At 32.8% G+C, this 19219-nt stretch overlaps 2 protein-coding genes across 2 annotated transcripts; one reads left to right on the forward strand and one right to left on the reverse strand.

Annotated features, from left to right (window-relative positions):
- Nucleotides 1-5955: 5955 nt before the first annotated feature.
- LOC112294054 (omega-3 fatty acid desaturase, chloroplastic) lies at nucleotides 5956-9029 on the forward strand. Its single transcript, XM_024544169.3, has 7 exons — nucleotides 5956-6718; nucleotides 7082-7171; nucleotides 7276-7342; nucleotides 7460-7552; nucleotides 7724-7990; nucleotides 8113-8250; nucleotides 8377-9029. Exons 1-7 carry the CDS (start codon nucleotides 6213-6215, stop codon nucleotides 8539-8541), a joined length of 1326 nt encoding a protein of 441 aa, XP_024399937.1. The 5' UTR covers nucleotides 5956-6212; the 3' UTR covers nucleotides 8542-9029.
- A 1332-nt stretch (nucleotides 9030-10361) lies between these two features.
- Nucleotides 10362-19103, reverse strand: LOC112294055 (uncharacterized). Its single transcript, XM_024544170.3, has 8 exons — nucleotides 18899-19103; nucleotides 13306-13515; nucleotides 12845-13000; nucleotides 12374-12453; nucleotides 12168-12205; nucleotides 11667-11952; nucleotides 11265-11554; nucleotides 10362-11149 (listed from the first exon to the last, which is right to left on the reverse strand). The coding sequence occupies exons 1-8, from the start codon at nucleotides 19101-19103 to the stop codon at nucleotides 10702-10704; spliced, it is 1713 nt and encodes a 570-aa protein (XP_024399938.2). The 3' UTR covers nucleotides 10362-10701.
- Between the last annotated feature and the right edge of the window lie 116 nt (nucleotides 19104-19219).

Here is a 19219-nt window from a genome sequence, read left to right on the forward strand (position 1 = left end):
TATTTCATATTTTTATTTTTATTTTTTTATATTTTTTAAAATAATTTATATTTTTGAATGAAATATATCTATTCCATGATAATCTTATAATGGCTTCATTTCTTCTACTAGGTGGGAAGCCATCATTCCTTCTACCATTACAACCTTACTTCATAATGGTCTTTAATAAAAATCCTTTGAGTCATCAAGATCATTAAATTCTTTGTATATCCTTAATAAAGAATGCTTCCTCAAACTATTTCAATTTTTTTTATAGATTACACAAATTATTAAAAATTACACCTTCTTCTTCCTATCTTGACTTTTTATCCTTACATAGGCTAAACCATCATCTATTATCTTTGTTTTTATTTGTATAGCTATAATATATGGTTGTCTCAATAAAATAAAATATATAAATATATCTTACATAAAGAAATTTTGTTCATAAATAATATCTCATATTGTTCCTTTGATATTTAGACAAGCTCCATATAAATCTCCCTTTGAATTATTTGTTGTTCTTATCATCCACTCATGTTCAATATCAATAGGCTATTTTTTCCTTTTATACAATTTTTTTGATATCAAATTGATTTCAAAACCATGATCAATCAATGCTACAATTAGTTTTTCTAAATCTCTTAATTTTATTAGAGTTTTCATAGTAGCCCTTGTTCAATGACTTTGAGAACAATGACTAGAATCTTGAATCACATCTTCTTCTTTTTTATAAATCTTACTTATGAGACATCTCTAAAAAATTACATTTCATCTTCTTCATCTTAATTGCTTTTCATTGCTCTTATTTCATGTACATTTGATATCATAGTATTTCTTATAGATTTTTGTTTTTTTATTGTATCAATAATAACTTTATGAAATTCATGCTTTGCAATTCCTAGGATTTCTTCCATTGTAAATTCAACCTTTTTACTTAAAATCTGTTCTTTCAATACCTTCTTCAAATCTATAGTAGTTTCAATATCTGATTGTAATTTATAAGCATGAGGCTTTTCTTTTGTTTTTTTAATTTTTTTTTTAAATATTTTTTTTTTCTCTTCATGCATAAGATTCTTTTATTGTTGTATTTTTTTCTCTTATAGTTTTTTTTTGGTGGCCTTTCATTATTTTCATCTTTTTTTATTTTTTTTCTATTAATACTTTATACTAATTCCTTGCAATATGAACATGCATCAATAATCCATTTCTTGGATCATACTATCTAGTAATTTATCAAATATTATTACCAACATATTTTAAATTATTTTTAGTAAAAAAATTCTTTTCAACATAATTCATTGCATTTGACTACAAAGAATTAGATTTTCCTAAAAATTCTGAATTTATGCTTAAAATTTGCTTGAATTTTCTTCCACTCAATATATTGATGCTTCTTTGCTTGAGATTGTATGCACTTTAAAAGTATCTTCCACAAATACCTTAATTTTTTTTTTTTATCAAAATTAGTCTATAATTTTTCTCCCCTTTCTTTTAAGTGTATCATACCATCTTTGAAAAAACAAAATCCTTAACATAGCACCTCTATAAAATCCTTATATTCTCTTCTTGAATAATCTATGCTATGACACCACATGTACCTATGTACTATATCTTCTATTGATCCTAAATTTTGTTTTATTAATACTTTTGATGATTGATTATTTTTTTCAAGTTTTAAAAATTTTATTTATAAATCTCTCATTTCTTGTATGAATTCATTGATGTCCATGTCTTCTTTCTTTGATGTAGCCATTGAAGATTGAATCATAGATGTAAGACAAGTAATAGGTATTTTTAGTTTAGATACTTGCAATAGACTTTGAATACCCACCTTATCATTTTTCTTTTTTTTTTTTTTCTTTTTTTTTTCAAGCATTACTACTGCCTCTTCTACTTCCTTCTAATTTGTTGTCAATCCTTCATCTTCTTCTTTAACTTTAAACAAGATTTTTAACTTCTCTTGCAACTCTCCATCAGCTCCTCGAATAATTTTTTTTACTTTATTTGGATCTAATAATTGCTTCTCTTTCTTTGATAGATAAGAATATTATTTTTCAAAATTCCTTAATAATTTTGATGCTATAAGATCCTTCTTAGGCCTTTCAATCCATTCAAAAAATGACTTTTTTATGACTTTCTCACTATCTTTTTTATAAAAAAAAAAAAAAAAAAAAAAAAAAAATCCTTTAATACTTGAGATAATTTTCTCCATAAACCTCCAAAATATTCTATAATTGACCTTACATGATTTCTTCAATCAGAAATTTTTAAAAGGAATCAATTCTTGAAAGAAAGGATATTACAAAGATTGATCAAATTGATCAATCTTATCTACAACCACATGTAATGCTTCTTTGTCATACCTTCATTGCGATCTTTAACTTGTTGATATTGCATAAATAAAGAAAAAACTTCAAACATGCATACAAAGTTAGGATCAAAATACATACCTTATCTTCTACTTGTATTTCTACTTGTATTTTCAATTGAAGCTCCATCCATAGCTCTTCTTTCAACTCTTTTTTCTTTCTTCTCCCTAATTCAAAAAAATCCAACAAAAATAAATATTTTTTATTTCAAGCTTTTTACTTTAGATTTATAAGATAATTTGCTATAATATTTTGAATTAAGATATTTTATAATATAATATTTTTTCACTCTTTTATCTATAAATCATGTTACATCACTATAATGATCCATCATCAGAAAAAGTTGTAGTTTCTAAAGATGTGTAATTTCTTAAGAAATTGTCATCTAAATCAACTTCACATCCTAACATCAAATTCTTAGTTTCTTTAAGCCTTAATAATATATTGAAGAATGTATAAGTATATTGTTTGTTATTAATGATCTTGCCTTTAATGCCAACAATACAATCCATACATAGAAAATAAATGGTGTTGCTAGTAAGTGACTCTCTATTATTGACAAAACTACTAATAATTTATATACAATCTCCAACAATATCTATTGACAGCCATCAATGTAACAACCAATTTGATTTTGCAATAGTTTGATTCAATCTACCAAAACTTAAACTATGGAAGTCATAACAATTATAATAACTAATAAAAAACCATAATAACTTTATTTGCTTTAATAACTTATAACTTTTTGCTTAAATTGTCAAAAGCATAGAACAACTCAATCTTGAATGTATCATAAATGATTTACACTAAAAACTTGCTATGAAATCTAAACTTGGCTCTATTTATTATAATAACACTTGGATAATTATATCATTCCTATAACATATCTTATCTATTATAATTTAGTAGATATATAAAATCAAATTGGATATTAATAATAAACCATATAGATTTGAAGCTAGAATTGTAGCTCATAGATATTAACAACAACATAGTATCAACTACCAACAAATCTTTGTACTAATAATTAGGTAGAAATCCATTCAAACCATAATTATTTGTACAAGATACAATAGATGTTGACTTGAATATGTGCATGTTATTACAACCTTTTTGAATGAAATATTACACAAAGATCTATATATATATATGAAACAATCCTTAGAATGCATCAATCTAGAAATAACATATTTGGTATATAAACTAAATTGTTTATTCTATAGTACTAAACAAAGTTCCAAAGAATAGTATAACAAAATTGATTTAGATTTGAAAAGCCAAAACATACATTGTATAGTAGCCAATCTAAACATATATTATAACAAAATCAACTAGCTCAATATCATATTAATATTATATATTAATTATTTATTGATAATTTATTGATAATAAATTTTGACACTTTGGGTATTAACAAATTTTAACCTAAATTGAGCAAACTACACAAAATGCCAAATTTAAGACTCATAAAAAAAATTGAAGCATACAAGTATTTCAAACAAGCCATGGCATATTACTTCATTAAAGAGATTATGTTGATTTGATCATAAACAAGTACTTTATATTTAATTACACATTAATTTATATTCTACTTTCTAAATCTATAAAACTATGAAGAGAATAAATACACCTCTATCCAACTAGATAACATATCAATAATTTATAAGGTAGTTTTACTATCTCACAAAAATGTGTTATAATATTAGATTTGTAGCATCCCTAATTAGTCATTATCTCTACAATACTTAAGAATTATATCACAAAGTTGTCACATCTATACTATGCTACTTTAATAAATATCTATCTTTGGACTTTTGGTTTCTAAAAAGTGGACATATTACATTACAAGGATAATTTGATGCAAATTAGAATAATGATTCTAACACCAAAACTTTAATAATATGCTACTTATTCCAAATTGGACAAAGTTCCATCTCTTGAAGTAACAAAAAATAAAGTTCATGTAGTTGATCATCATGCAAAGCTAAATACCATTTTTTGGCCCAAAGCATATACAAAGCAATCTAATTATGAAGATTGATGAAAGAACTAGGTTTTTAAAATAATAAAGCAATAATATTTTATTATGACAATCAAAGTACAATAAACATCACAAAGAATTCAATGTTTTGTAAGAAGGCAAAGCACTTTGAGATGGATTAGCACTTTATTGAATAAAAACAAGACAATAGAACAATCAAAATTGATTTTATACCTACATCAAATCAACCAACGGATATGTTTAGAAAAGCTCTTTAAAGAATCAAATTTAAACAATGTAGAGATAGGCTCAACTTATGATAGTAGAAGAAATAGAAAGATTTTGATTCTAAGCCTCCTATACAAAACTAAAATTATAGTAAGAAATTTTTAGCCTCTATTCTATTCTTAGATTTCTTGAATTTGGCACAGCTAAAACCTTTCACAAACTGATTACATTCTGCCCAAAAAGAAAAGGTTTCTGTGCATCTTCTTTGTTGGATTGTATAAAACTTCGTGACTGGAATTAGTCCACACACTTGAAAGACATCACAAACAAAAGACTACTCGTTACATTGCAGCAACTCCTCTATGACCACTAGGGGTTTGTCAACAATTTGTCTGCCAAAAATCCACCGCTCTACAAAATCAAGACATAATCAAACGACTGAGTTCAACATTAACAAGTCATCCTATATTTAAATCCACAAAATCTAGAGCTCCACAAAACTTCTTAGTAATAGCTAGCATTACATCTAAAACAAGACAGTATTCATACAACAATTGAAAGAACACATACTAAATTAGAATGTTGAACTCGTCTAAGAGCATCCATTGCTAAGAACACCAACATGAAGAATTTATGTTGAGTGATGAGTGCAGGAGAATCTGTTAAACGATGAATTCACAATGCTACAATAATTACACGTCGTTAACAACTTCAGTCATCCTACAAACTTCCACCTACCACCTCACTTTACTCAATACTTAATACTAACTTTTTCTTGCATGTAATGAAACACTCGGTATCCTAGTCATTATGAACGTCTTACATCCTTTGCATAACTCTGGAACCCAACTTATTCATTCAATCTTAATCCAATTGTGCAGGAAGTACAATGGCAACGTTTAACCAAAAAAATTGAAGACATGTAAAAACTATCAATTACATTAGGAATAAGGCACAGCATCATCCAAAGGTCCCTTTCTTCTTCTCTAGAGGCTTTTTATTTGAATAGACACTGTGGTTCTTCTCTAACAAGTACTGTTGTTTGCATCTCTAACAAGTACAGTGGTTTCCCACATAGATAAGAAGTGAGAAAGAAGAATGGAAATGGAGCTCGATTATCATGAGGGCACAAACAAATATAGCTCAACGAGGGAGTGCTAGTGTGAACGCAGCAAAGCAGCTTATCATGTCCCCACTCTGGGAACTGGGGGTGCCCGGAGGACCCACGTCTATTCAACCGCTACCAACCACTACCAGCAAGAAAGGGCTCGGAAGAACTTCACGGACGGTCTGACGGACGGACGGATGGACGGCCGCCTTTGACGGACGACAACCTGACGACGCCCTTCCCAATTTATGCCGCTATCGCACGTCAGTCATTGACGCGATTCGTCGTCAGTCCCTCTGCTTTCACGCCCTTTGTGGCCTCCCTGCGTCCGCGAAATCCCTCTCTGTGGTATCGCAACCGTGGTCGATCGATTCCTGCAAGCCACCCATATCCTCTCTGCTCTGCAAGCCGGATTCGGAAGCAGTATTTGGGTGGAGGTCCACATTCAGGCGGCCTTATTTGAGCTCTGCCTTGGATCAGGTTGGCGGAGCGAGGTCGGAGCTTCGGTGGTTGGGTGCAGGTTGTCGCTGCCCCGTGAGTGGAGATGGCGGCCTCTCTGTTATCCAGAAAGACTATGTGCGTGGGAACGGAGGCGTGCGTCGTCGCTAAGAGGATTGTGGGTGCAAGAACGTGCAATGCGGTGTCGTTGGGGTCGTCTTTCAATGTGACGACGAAGGTGAGAAGACTCGGGTTGGGTGGGTTGGAGCCGGCGCGTCGTCTGCCGGAGCGGAGGGGCGGAGTGGTGCGGAATGTGGCAGCGCCGCCGACGTTGGTGCCAGAGCCGGAGACGCCTGAGGTAGCAGAGGAGGAGCAAGAATTCAACCCGGCAAGGAAACCCCCCTTCACATTGAGCGACATCCGGGCTGCCATTCCGAAGCATTGCTGGGAAAAGAACACGTGGAAGTCGATGAGCTACGTTGCGCGCGATGTAGCGATTGTGTTTGCTTTGGCGGCTGGCGCTGCAGCTTTGAACAGCTGGTTTGTTTGGCCGTTGTACTGGCTGGCACAAGGAACCATGTTCTGGGCTCTCTTCGTGCTGGGTCACGACTGGTAATTGCACTAAAACCTGTTCGAGATTGAGTGAATGTTTAATTTGTGTGAGGCTGTGTGGACAATTCCATGTGAGAGACGTGGAATCCTGTGAGTGCTTGGACTTGGTTGGTGAACGTGGATATTACTGCAGGTTTTGTGAATTTTGTTGGTACTCTCTACCTCGCTCATCTCACAGTTTTGAAAAGCTGGCACGATTACCTACCTTGAGGGATTTTGCAGAGCTTGTGGATTGGATTTGAGGAGAGTGAACTTGATGTGAATGCTGGTCAAACGTCCGTGGCGTGTGTGTGGAGCTGTGTTTCCATCCAACGAACTTGATGTGCAGTCTTTAAGCATGAACGTTGCTTTGTGTAATTGCAGTGGTCATGGCAGCTTCTCCAACAACAAGGTGCTGAACAGTCTGATCGGTCACCTAACGCACTCGTCCATTCTTGTTCCATACCATGGGTGGTGAGAAGCTTTCACGTGCCCTTCTTCATCGTGCTGAAGTTAATGACGTACATTGTATTCAGCTGGCAGAGTTGTGAGTAAAGTTTTTGATGGGTTGGACGCAGGCGCATTAGCCACAGGACTCACCACCAGAACCACGGGCACGTGGAGAACGACGAGTCATGGCATCCTGTACGTCTCTTGAATCGCTGGGAGCAAAATAGTTGGTCGAAATGAGCATCTGATTTGGAAGCAATCCAGACATTGTGTATTTCGTATTACTCTAATTACTGTTGATGACTATTGCAGCTGACGAAAAGCCAGTATGACAATATGGACTTTTGGGCGAAGGTTGGGCGATTGAAATTCCCCTGGGCAATGTTTGCGTATCCATTCTACCTGGTAGGTTCCTACACCACGGATGTGGACGAGTGCGCATGAGCATTTGAGAAGGGGTGGGCGGTTTGTATTTCAGGAATAATAGATGAAGAGTAAATATGTGCCCTGTTACAATACAATATGCTGTCAAGATTGTTTTTGAGGTGACACTGGTTTTTCTGATCATAATTTCAGTGGACAAGGAGTCCCGGAAAGAATGGATCGCACTACAACCCTAAAAGTGACCTATTCGTGCCGAGCGAGGCGAAGGATGTGATCACGTCCACCACATGCTGGACAGCAATGCTTGCAGGTCTTGTGGCTCTGAGCTTTGCCGTCGGACCCATGTGGGTGTTGAAACTGTACGTGGTGCCGTACTGGGTGAACGTGGTGTGGCTAGATGCTGTGACATACTTGCACCACCACGGATACGACAAGAAGGTGCCGTGGTACCGTGGAACGGTGAGCACATTGTACTGCAAAATTGGACGGTAGTAGATGTTCACGAGGGCAGCTCATGTAGGAAGAGGTGGTCCTGTGTTTTGGAAACGAGCATCTGACGGGATTTGGATTACTGGTTGCAGGAGTGGAACTACATGCGTGGGGGGCTGTGTACAATTGACAGGGATTATGGAATCTTTAACAACATCCATCACGACATTGGTACCCATGTGGTGCACCACTTGTTTCCTCAGATTCCTCACTACCATCTGATCGAAGCGGTAAGTTGTGCTAGTTGAGCAATTGTCGGACGAAATGTTGGGTACTGTGTTAAGAGTTGTGGACATTATGTAGGTGATGGTGACGGGGTATGCCATGGAGGCTGAGGTGCAATACTGTCTGTGCAGACTGAAGCGGTCAAGCCTGTGTTGGGAGAGTACTACAGAGAACCAAAGAAGTCAGGACCACTTCCATTGCATTTAATGGAACCTCTTCTGAAGAGTTTGAAGGAGGATCACTACGTTGCCGATACGGGCGATATTGTTCACTACCAGACAGATCCCAACTTCTAAGAAATTGTAATATTTAGCCGAGGTCTTCCCGGAAGAAAGGCGGGTTGAAGGATCAAATCAAGCTCTAACGGTGTATATGCGAGACGAAACCGGAATTGGTAATGTTGATGCAAATAGGTCAAGAACCTTCACTACTCACTTTGTCATTTTATTAAACCATTGGATCATTTTTGTGCGTAAATCCTGTAGTGGTTTGAGGGTGGCTGGTTCATCCAAGGAGGAAGTTTTTTTTTTTTTTTTTTTTTTTTTTTTTCCTTTCATGGGTTCAGTATCCAAAAACTGTTGGAGCTCTCATTCTTTATCCTGATGGGAAACATTGATAACTCCGTGTACTAAATTTTTAGTGTAAAACAGCAGTGACTCTTACACTTTCCAAAACAACTCTCATTAATATTAGAAGCTGGGAAAGTTGCGATGACTGCAAATGTGCCAAAAAGGCCAGTAACAAAGCCTCTTATCAATCGAAAAGGACCAGATTTTTCACACAATGGTTGGATATGTCGCGTGTCTGCCAAAAGTGATGTTGCAGTAGGTGGACTTTCATCAGATAAAAAAATATGTGCATCGTAAACATCTTTCAGCCGGAGTGATGTTTCTTTGAGGATAAGATATGTACATTGAGATCATTTCAAGAACTATTATCTTGTGAACTATTTTAAAGCTTGTTGGTAAGCAATTGTGACCCCCTAATTTGACGTAGAAAGTAAGCAATTCTTGTACTATGTGTTCACAAATGCACATGTACGATTTTACAATTCAAATTTGCCAACTTATAAATTGTCATAATCCTATCTTGTCTACAAAATGTTAACATATATTACAAACCTACATTGCTATCAACTTTTAAAGAAACAAAACTCAAATAGAACATAAGCAATTTTTCATTATACACAAACACTCTTCTATTTCAAATACATATATATATATATATATATATATATGTATATATATTTATTTATTTTTTCTTGCTTTCTTTCTTATTGTGGCACAACTGAATACATCCACATCAAAAACCTGTCCCCCTATATTCAATTTACAAAAATAATATAAAACTTCTATTTGTTTTCTGTACATTATTCAAAATTTGTTGTCAAGAATAGCTTCGGTTCTCAATCAATTCTTTGATTGGATGAAACATATTTACAAACCCAATTAAACTTACTTGTAATAATTATAAAATTTTGAGTAAATTTTGACATCAACAAGTCATTAAACAAAAAGTATATAATAAAGCAAAACATATTTTCCAACCGGTTGGAAAAACTGCTGCAGTTTGAAAAAGACAAAAAGAAATAATTGATGTATTTGGTCAAATTTTTGTATACGCCAAAAACTTTAAATTAACTTTGATAATTAATTTTCAATAAAATCAATTACATGTTTATATCTCGATATTGCTATTTTTAAGTGTTTATATGGTTAAGACCAAAATTAAAATTTTAAAATTTTCCAACCACTTAAAAAACTAGACTAAAGCTAGGATTTCACCTTCAGAAGGGCTCTAATCTCTCTACTTTACCACACTGCTTGAAGATATTCACAACTTTGGATGATTAGAATTCAAAGAATCAGGTGCCTGAAATTCAACTTATACACAACGTCGTCCTTGAATTGTCTATTTGATACGCAAGTTGATATGTATTGAACTTACAGCATCAACAGAGAGAGAGCCTCACAAGCCAGTATTTTTGCACAAGCAGGAATAGCATAAGTTTCCTGAAGCTACAAAAAAGAGCTAGAAAAAAGAGCCATTGAAAGCGTTGCAGACAGCTGGAGAACATGGAAGCATGGGAGCAGGGGTTTCATGAGTGAAGAGAATCTTAAACCAGAAGCCTCTAATTAGCCTGCTTGATATTCATGCGGCTTGTCTGCCTCTCAGCACCAAAAATCGGAGTGGTACAAGAGAAGACTCATACTTCGTACACAAAACAATTCACAATTCACCGCACGTAATACACATAATAGATATCTCTCCTTGAAGAATAGAAATCTTGGGTTGCAAAAAAAAGGAACGTACCCTATTTATAATAGTTGAAGATGATTACCAATGACAAAGGCACCGAAGAAACAAGCCAGGGATCGAGTAGCACGCCAACAGCGAAATACACTCACAATCGTAATAAATATCTCCTCTCACTAGAGCCGGCAACGGGTCAAAGTTTATAATGTCCAGCCTTTGTCAAGCAATCCCACAATAAAGTGCAATGAGCTCTGAAGAGAGTCGTTGCAAGTGCCAAGGAAGAGCTCCCAAAACCAGAGATCCAGGGCTAAGACCGCCGAGATAAGCAGCAACGCGAGAGTCTGGTATCTGTTCAAGGCCCATCCAGAACGTTCGGCCAAGGAACTTAATATCGCAGAGAAATTGCCAGCAGCGTTGAGTTTGCGCCCCTTGATAGCCCATGCAGTCCGCCAGTTGATCCCCGTAGGCTCCAGATTGAACTGCTCTCGCAGCCGACGATCCATATCTGGTAAATGCCCGCTGCCGTAAAATATTGCAACCTTCTTGCAACCCTCCTTAAAGGAAGCTTCAAGTTCGTCCATAGCGATTCGGTTCCGTTCGCCGATGATCACCGAATTCTCCACCAATGATGATGTGCTATCTGTCAAACTGCCAATTCATGTGAATGTATGGGTTATTCCGATATTTAGCAGCTACAAACTTCTGAAAATAGGTTTGAACTTATTCATGTGAGAAATTCTAGAAAACAGCAGTTGCAACTTACTCAGAACTAATTTGTTTAGCCAAGAACACTTTAAAAGCGCCAGGAATGTCCAGGTCCAAAAGCGCCTTCATCTCTGGTGATGCCTTAAGAGGTGCTTCTGAAGGTGCACAGACGCCCTCTATCAAAAGCAATCCGACCAATGGCATTGGTATCACTCGTGACATCCATTGCAACCTTTGCTGCCATGGGTTTAGACCAGGATTCGGAGCAAGAGCAGCTTTTGTGATCGCTTTACTTGCACTGGCAGTCAAATCCTTCGCAAAAGAAAGAAACGACTCCCCACGCTCCCGCTGCATTCCATAACATACCAGCCCTATTCTTGTCGTAAGCAAGGACTCCCTAGTGGCAGGACGAGATTGACAAACGAATGGGATATATACGAAACCATGAGACATATTTTACCTGCAAAATTTCGAAAGTGTCGTAGTCGAGATCAGCATGGTACCAATTTTCACGGCGGTAATCCATGCATTCTAACTGGAACTCCAAAGTAAGAAGGGATGCCATCGTTCGCTGAATCGTGCCTATTATACTAAAACCTTGACCACCACGACGACCAGGAAGCCTTCTCGGCGGCTTCCATCTCATCTTCCCAAGTCTATTGGTTTGTTCCTTATCCTTATCTGCTACCATTTCATATAATACACGATCATACTTACTCAATTCTTTCTGTAAAGACGAGAAGTACCTGTTTCAAGAATCCACATGTTTCTACATTAGAAAAGAAAAATCGGAAAGAGACATGACCGATTTCAAATCCTGTGCAGAAGATCCAATTCGCAGAGGCAGAGAGAGGTAGCAGAATCTCATTGACCTCAAATGACCAAGGATTTTGAGCGCATAAAAACCCAGACACGCTGCAATCAAGAAAATCGAAAGAATCATGTGAGATTGTGAACTTACTCCCTATCAGCAATATGAACTGCTGCCACCAAGTCCACCTGTGAGTGCGCGTCAAAGCAACATACAAAACACCAGCGAAGGGTTTCATTCTCTGCTGATTCAAGGCAGGGGGTCCCTGTTGTAAATTGAAACAAATGCAAAAACAAGTACATAATTCTCATTCGAACGGAAAAGAGACGCATATGGAAGTTCAGCCAATACATCACCTGCTGCGGCCGGAACAGTGACCACGGAAACCGATTCCTATAAGTGATTATAGCAGTCTGCAATTCAGCTCCTTCGGAACCTTTGTCACGAAAACGCGTGAAGTCAGTGATAGAATTCAATTCTCCTACTCGTTCTAGAACCTCCATACGGGCATCCTCAAACTCCATCTCAGTAAGTGGAGGCGGCTCTGATGCCCAAGAAAGCTTAGCCCTAAGTGCCATCCGCCCGCCCTTCCCACAACCATTTCCAGTACCCCGCCTTCTTCGAAACCCAGGAGACAACACAAAGTCGTCAGAATGCTCATTGCTGTTGGCCACTCGCCGCACTACCATAGCAAAACTCGGATCATGCTGGTAAGGAGATCTCAATAACCGAAACGAGAGAGCTTGGCACTTGGAACCTACAGAAGAAACTACCCTGCAAGGACTAGCACTGGATTCCGCTTTGCACAGGAATGTTGTTGAAATTACCCCGGTTGCGGCCGTCATCCTGATAAACCCCAAAGAATTCCGAACCCCTTCCGCTTACAGAGTTCTTCTCTAAAGTCGACTGATGTACATCCCACAAGTACAACTGTCCACTGCCACCAAAATCCTCAAAATCGAGTGAAACAGAAAAGTACAACCCTGCAACCATGCGGTGATTTTCAACCCACCAAGTATTAGTAACATCATCTCGGAAGGTAAACCGCAAAGAATAACAGCCACAATTTCAAATCAACTATATACACGAACATACAAAAAGCAAAACCCCTCAAAAACATAAATAGAACACAAGAAACAATAAATAACGTATAATTCAATAGGTTATGAAGTAGATTCCTAAGCAGTATCTGCTCCACAGCTTCACAACATCAAATCACAAACTCAACAGCTATAAAATGCCAGCATGAATCGCACCAGCAACGAGAAACGCAATTCCACAACATTACCTACACATCTTCCATCCGGCATGCGCGCAAGCCCTTCTCGCCTCGCCTCTCCCCTCCTCCCCACCCACAAATTGTCTTCCACATGGAGAATGAAATTGGGCCAGTGATCATCACTTCGGCGAAGAAGGGATTTCCAGCTCCGAGGCGAGGCTGGGGCAGGGAAAGGCAGGGATTCCAGATACTTTTGCCGAGTTGTGGCTGCCTTCCAGACTGAGGGATTGTTTGATAGGCCGCGGTAGTAGGCTCACGCCCCCGTTTCCGTGATACGGTGGACTCAAGCTTTAATGCAACTTTTGGCTTTTTTAATGGGGCACGCGACGATCGCTAGGTGAGGACTTTAAAGTGAACACTTTAAAGTTGGACATGGTTCTCTCTCTTCAAGAATAAGCAATTACACAACAAATTTGGGAAAAGGCCACACAAATGTCGCCTTTACTTGGTTGGTAGTATTTTATACATTATTGGTCTTTTTAAGTATTATTATTATTTTATTTTAAATATTATTTTAACCTTTTTTATAATAGGAATGTAGTTTGGATGAGTGTTGGATTGAGACGTGTAGACTTAGATTTTTTAGAAAATGAAATGTCAGTGCAAATAAAAAAAAATAATCATTTTGTAAATTTTTCGTTTTACTATTATTTCTGCTACTTATCATTTCTAAGTAGAGAAATTTGTAAAAAAAATTTAAAAATCAATTTATTTATGGATGTTTTTTAAGGATTTTAAAACAACTGCCACTTTGGTTTTTCTTACATTAAATTCAAAATAAATACAAACATACATTAGACTTCATGATTAACATTATTGTATGTTTATTTGAAATGTGTCCATACACATTTCTCAAATAACATTTCTATTCTAAATATGAATATAGATAAGAAGTAAGTACTAGTTTTTTTTTAAATGTTAAGTAATTGTATTAAGACCTTGCAAAATGGTGAGTCATAAATTAAAGTGAGTGATAATATAAATTCAATCTTTTTTAAGTTTTAAAAATAGAATTTTATTTCTTCTTTCTTATATACATTAAATATGTTTAAATAGTTTTAAAATTTTTCATCTTATATATTTTATTAAATGAAATTAATTATGAATCTAAAAGGCTTGATCTTATATCTAAAATAATTAATCTAGTTTTGAATTTGATCTTGTATTCTTGATTTATACATAGTAGACCATACTTTTTTACAAGGTTGTATTGATATAAATCTTAACTTGATTTGACCTTCTTAATATCAAAATAAAAATAAATTCGTTATTTATAGTTAAATAATTAAATCTATAAAAATCTACATATGCTTCCAATATTATAATATGTCCATATATTTTTTGAATAAAAATTTAAAAAATTAAAATAAAATAATATTTTTAAATAAATTTCTTTACAATTTTTTTATTATTCTTTTTTGTGAGAAGTTTTAAACCAATTTCTAGTATATATTGATTTCAAATTGTAGTTTAATTCTATTGGTGGTCCATTGCACAAGTACAAAAAAAATATTTAGACATAATACTAGTATTTTTATATAATATATCTTAATTATTTTAATATTTTTTGATGTAATAGTTTGTTTTAAACAATCAAGAAAAATAAATAAATAAATAAATAACTTCTTTTGTAACTTATAATTTTTTTTTAGAATACAAAATTATTTTACATTTTTAGTATTATCACATAAACTGATTATATTGTTTTTATAGAAAAAAATAAATATTAAATTAAGAGCTACAAGATCTTGATTTTATTTGGATATTATATCATTTTAACTAGGATAAATTTAAGCCATCATTATTAATTTAAAATTTCTTAATAAGGAACTATTTTTACATTTTTAAATATAAAAATAATACTTAAATATTTTTTGATAATTAAATATTTTAAAGAATTTAAATTTTAAGATATTCTTACTTAATATTTCATTAATATATATATATATATATATATAATTATTAATTAATTGATCAATATAGATCAATACATCTATATTGATCAATTAATTAAAACCTATTAAAATTTAAACTACTTCTATTTAATCAAATACATATATTTGGAAGGAATTTATTTTAATATTATAATACTTTGGATAGACTTCAATTTTTCTATATTAGATAACAAAATTCTTCAGTTCAATAATCAATTAAAAATGTATGTCTAAAAAAAGATTAAAATATTTTAGCAAACATTTCTTAACATTACATTATAGTCTTGAAATATATGGAAATTTATTTTATACATAATTTAAATGTGATTATTGTTAATAAAAACCTAGTTTTTTTAGATTAACTACATTCTTATTGGTTTAAATAAATGACATGATTAAAGTATATCAATTATTAATTCTTCTATTCTTTTTTTTACTTTCTCTTTGATGTTTTTTTTTTATTTATTTTGATAACATTAAGTATAAATGTTTCAAATATATTAAATTACATTATACTAATTAAATATAGCATAATTTAACCATAGGGGGCTACAAGAAATATTCTAATTCACTTTGAGTTTTTGTTTTCTACCAATTCAAAACAGTTAAATTTAATATGTTGGTGATGTGTATAAGTCTGTTTATATATATATATATATATATATATATATATATATAATTAATACCAAAAAAATTGCTACAATTTATTTTCGAATAACTAATAATGGTTTTTAAAGTTATAATATAATGTTTTTAAAATTTTATTCTTTATAATTAAATTAATTCACATTCTTTTTTTTAATAATTTTTTATAGTCAAGAATTTTACCTATTCTTGGTAAAATAATAAAAATATGTTTGTATATAGGTATTATGGACAATACAAATCATAAGTGATGATTATTTCGTATTATAAAATTAATAACATTTTAAAAAAATAAACTTAATCTTGTTGTTGCAATATGAAATGATTCATATTCTATAGGCAATTTCATAGGTAGTTTTTACATATTAAAACTAATTAGTGTAAACTTAACATCTTCTCATAGATCTATAGAAATCAAAGTTGGAAAATTGTGCCTTTGAGTATCTATGTGTAATTCTAAATTAAATACATAATATCAACTTTTATTTAATATGACTAATAAATTAACAACCTGGTTTTGGAGCAAATAAAATTATACTTCTACTTTAAAAATCAAGATATTTTTATCATTTTTATTGTCTTATCTTTTAACCTAAATTTATATGTACAAAAGATGTGTTAAACTATTATTGTGTAGTTTCGGATTTCACAACCAAGTTCAATCTAATAAAATCAAACTATACAAAATTTAATCCTAGTAGATAAGTAGTAGTATCTAGTATATATTTTAATTTTATATTTTTTTCTAAGTAATGAATAATGTAAAATATATTAAATAAATACTAATATTAAAAAAACATATGTATTAATTTCTTGATATGTTTGTAAAAAAAAAAGATCATATATTCTTATATCAAAGATGTTAATTTTTAATATTTTATTAGAATTGATCCAAATAATAATAATAAAAAAAATGGATACATGGATTTGTTTTGTCTATGAATGAATACTTGGATTTCTATAAGAATTGGATTTAAGATACTCAAGTTGGTTGTGCTTTATGTGTTATATATATATATATATATATATATATATTATCTTAAAATTTAGTGTGGACCATGGCAATTTAATTTTTAAAAATTCTATCATCTTTAACAAATGCTATTGCCTTTGCTAAGGTAGCTTGAGATGATCTATTTGTATTAATACTTGAATATCCAAATAAACATATCATTCACTTATTAAGCATGAATGTAGTAGTAAGAAAAAAATCACTAAAGAACACCATTTACATCTTAAAGAATGCCATTTACTGACAACAAATATCATGATATTATATTAATTTTTAGTTATAAATTGTATAGTTGTTAATAAATTTTGTATGTATTAGAGCTAAATTGTATTTATAATAATATCCAAAAATTTGTTAAAATAAAATTTTAGATACATTATTGAAACTATTACTAATATTGACATTTTAAACAACTTATTTGATATTGTTTGTTACTATTAATTAATAAAATTATCTTATAATTTTGGACCATGGCAATAAATAAAAAATTAAATATTTGCAATGAATTATGCATTGTGCTTGACTGCTATTAATGTGGTTGTAAAAATAATTTAGTTTCAAAAAAACAAAAAAAGACACACTAATAATTTAACTAAATTTAGAAGTCTTAATTTTATATGACAATAGAAATATAATTCAATAGAAATTTTAATATTATAAAGTTGAGTATTTCAATGACAAGTTGTAGTACATTGATTTAGTAGTTAAAAATATTTGTATTATGACACATCAACTCTCAGAACTTGCACCTAGACATTTCTATTGTTTTAGATGGAAGATAAAGGACTTACCAAAAATTAAAGCAATAAAAGATTACTTTGTATTAAACAAAATCATCGTTGCAATGGTGTATAACCTAGTATTATCAAGATAACCAAGTATGACATATAAGATGTGTTAAATTGTATTTTGCAGCTGTTTCCTTTTAAATTTTAAAATTTGGAACTAAATTTGGATAAAAATTGTTATCTCATAAATATGTTATCGAAATGTTTTACTTTGAATATTCAAAAATCCAGTTGTCTTTTAAATGTTACAAAATGTTACAAGGTGGTGACTATTTTATATATTCTAACCAAATTTTCTTTGTTGCATTTATAAAAAAATTGTATTAAATAGTATTTAACAAAATCAATTGTGCAACATAAATGAATGAATAATTCATAAAATTTAAATTACGATTTGGAGAGAAATAGAAATAATAAAAAAAATATGTGGAAAAAAACTTCATTTGTCAAAAACACATAATGTCAAAAATCAATATAAACTACGTACTTTGTATTTTAATAATAATGATAATAATGATAAATCTGATATATCATTGTGTTTGTAGTTGTTCCTGTATTGGCTGTTATAAAACCTTAGATTTGATTTTTGCTTCTAAAAGATTTATCCTCTTTTTATGTTCAATGATTGGGCAGTAAATTCATTTATACAACTTGTAATATAACATTTATCTTTTATTTTCAACAATAAATTAACAAAGTTTTTAGTTTTCATATGAATACATTCATGATTTTTTTCAGTGAAGTTCAATATGGTAATAAAACAAAAACTTAATCAAATAAACAAAAAACAAAGTAGAAATAAGTACATCTTGTAGGTAGCAATTAGTAGCATCTGCAATGATGCATGCTTGATATATATATATATATATATATATATATATAAGAAAAAACAAATACACAACTATTACCATTTTACATTAAATAATTACCACTTTGCATTAAATAATTAAAAAGATTACAAACTATGAAAGCATGAACTCAATGAATTAAATTTGATAATTTATGCACGTGAACCATGAAATAAAAGGGGTTAGATTTCACCAACACAGAAACACCTCACGGCCCAACTGGAAGAGAGAGCAAGGATGGCTCTTGGGGGAAATCAGGCCCTAACAAAATGAGGGCCCTGCCCAACGTCGTAAGCTTTGATGAGGACATGAAGAGAGCTAAGCAGTAGTGGTATGCTGGGGACGTGTCTACGTTGGAAACGACACTGTGAATACAGTTCCACCCCAACTTCAGTCGCGACGCCCAGGTCGCGACCATGGCGCTCATGAGCGCATGAAGAGGGCCGAGGGGGAGAGGGTCGGGGAAGGGGGGGCAGAGTAGAGAAGGATATACTGCTGTTGGTTCATGAGAAGCTGCCACTTGCTCCACTAGAACCAAGGGAGCACGGTGGGAGAGACGCACTCTCACACATACAAACATGTACACACATACACAAACAGACCAGCATAGGGACACAACCAAGAGAGGACGAAGAATGGGGGTGGGTTCTTCTTCTTTTGTTTTGAAGATATAGTGGGAATGGGAGGGCACCACCG

Source organism: Physcomitrium patens, chromosome 17, assembly GCF_059467195.1.
Source record: "Physcomitrium patens ecotype Gransden chromosome 17, ASM5946719v1, whole genome shotgun sequence".
NCBI classification, from domain to species: domain Eukaryota; kingdom Viridiplantae; phylum Streptophyta; class Bryopsida; order Funariales; family Funariaceae; genus Physcomitrium; species Physcomitrium patens.

Bases quoted from the DNA above. Each gene is read 5' to 3' on its own strand.
- LOC112294054 (XM_024544169.3), top strand. From the start codon at position 6,213: ATGGCGGCCTCTCTGTTATCCAGAAAGACTATGTGCGTGGGAACGGAG. The intron at 7,343-7,459 runs GTACGTCTCTTG...TGACTATTGCAG, and splicing joins ACGACGAGTCATGGCATCCT to CTGACGAAAAGCCAGTATGA. The intron at 7,991-8,112 runs GTGAGCACATTG...TACTGGTTGCAG, and splicing joins TGCCGTGGTACCGTGGAACG to GAGTGGAACTACATGCGTGG.
- LOC112294055 (XM_024544170.3), bottom strand. From the start codon at position 19,103: ATGTTTGTATGTGTGAGAGTGCGTCTCTCCCACCGTGCTCCCTTGGTT. The intron at 13,001-13,305 runs GTAATGTTGTGG...GCATGGTTGCAG, and splicing joins GCCGGATGGAAGATGTGTAG to GGTTGTACTTTTCTGTTTCA. The intron at 11,953-12,167 runs GTAAGTTCACAA...TTCTTGAAACAG, and splicing joins GTTCATATTGCTGATAGGGA to GTACTTCTCGTCTTTACAGA.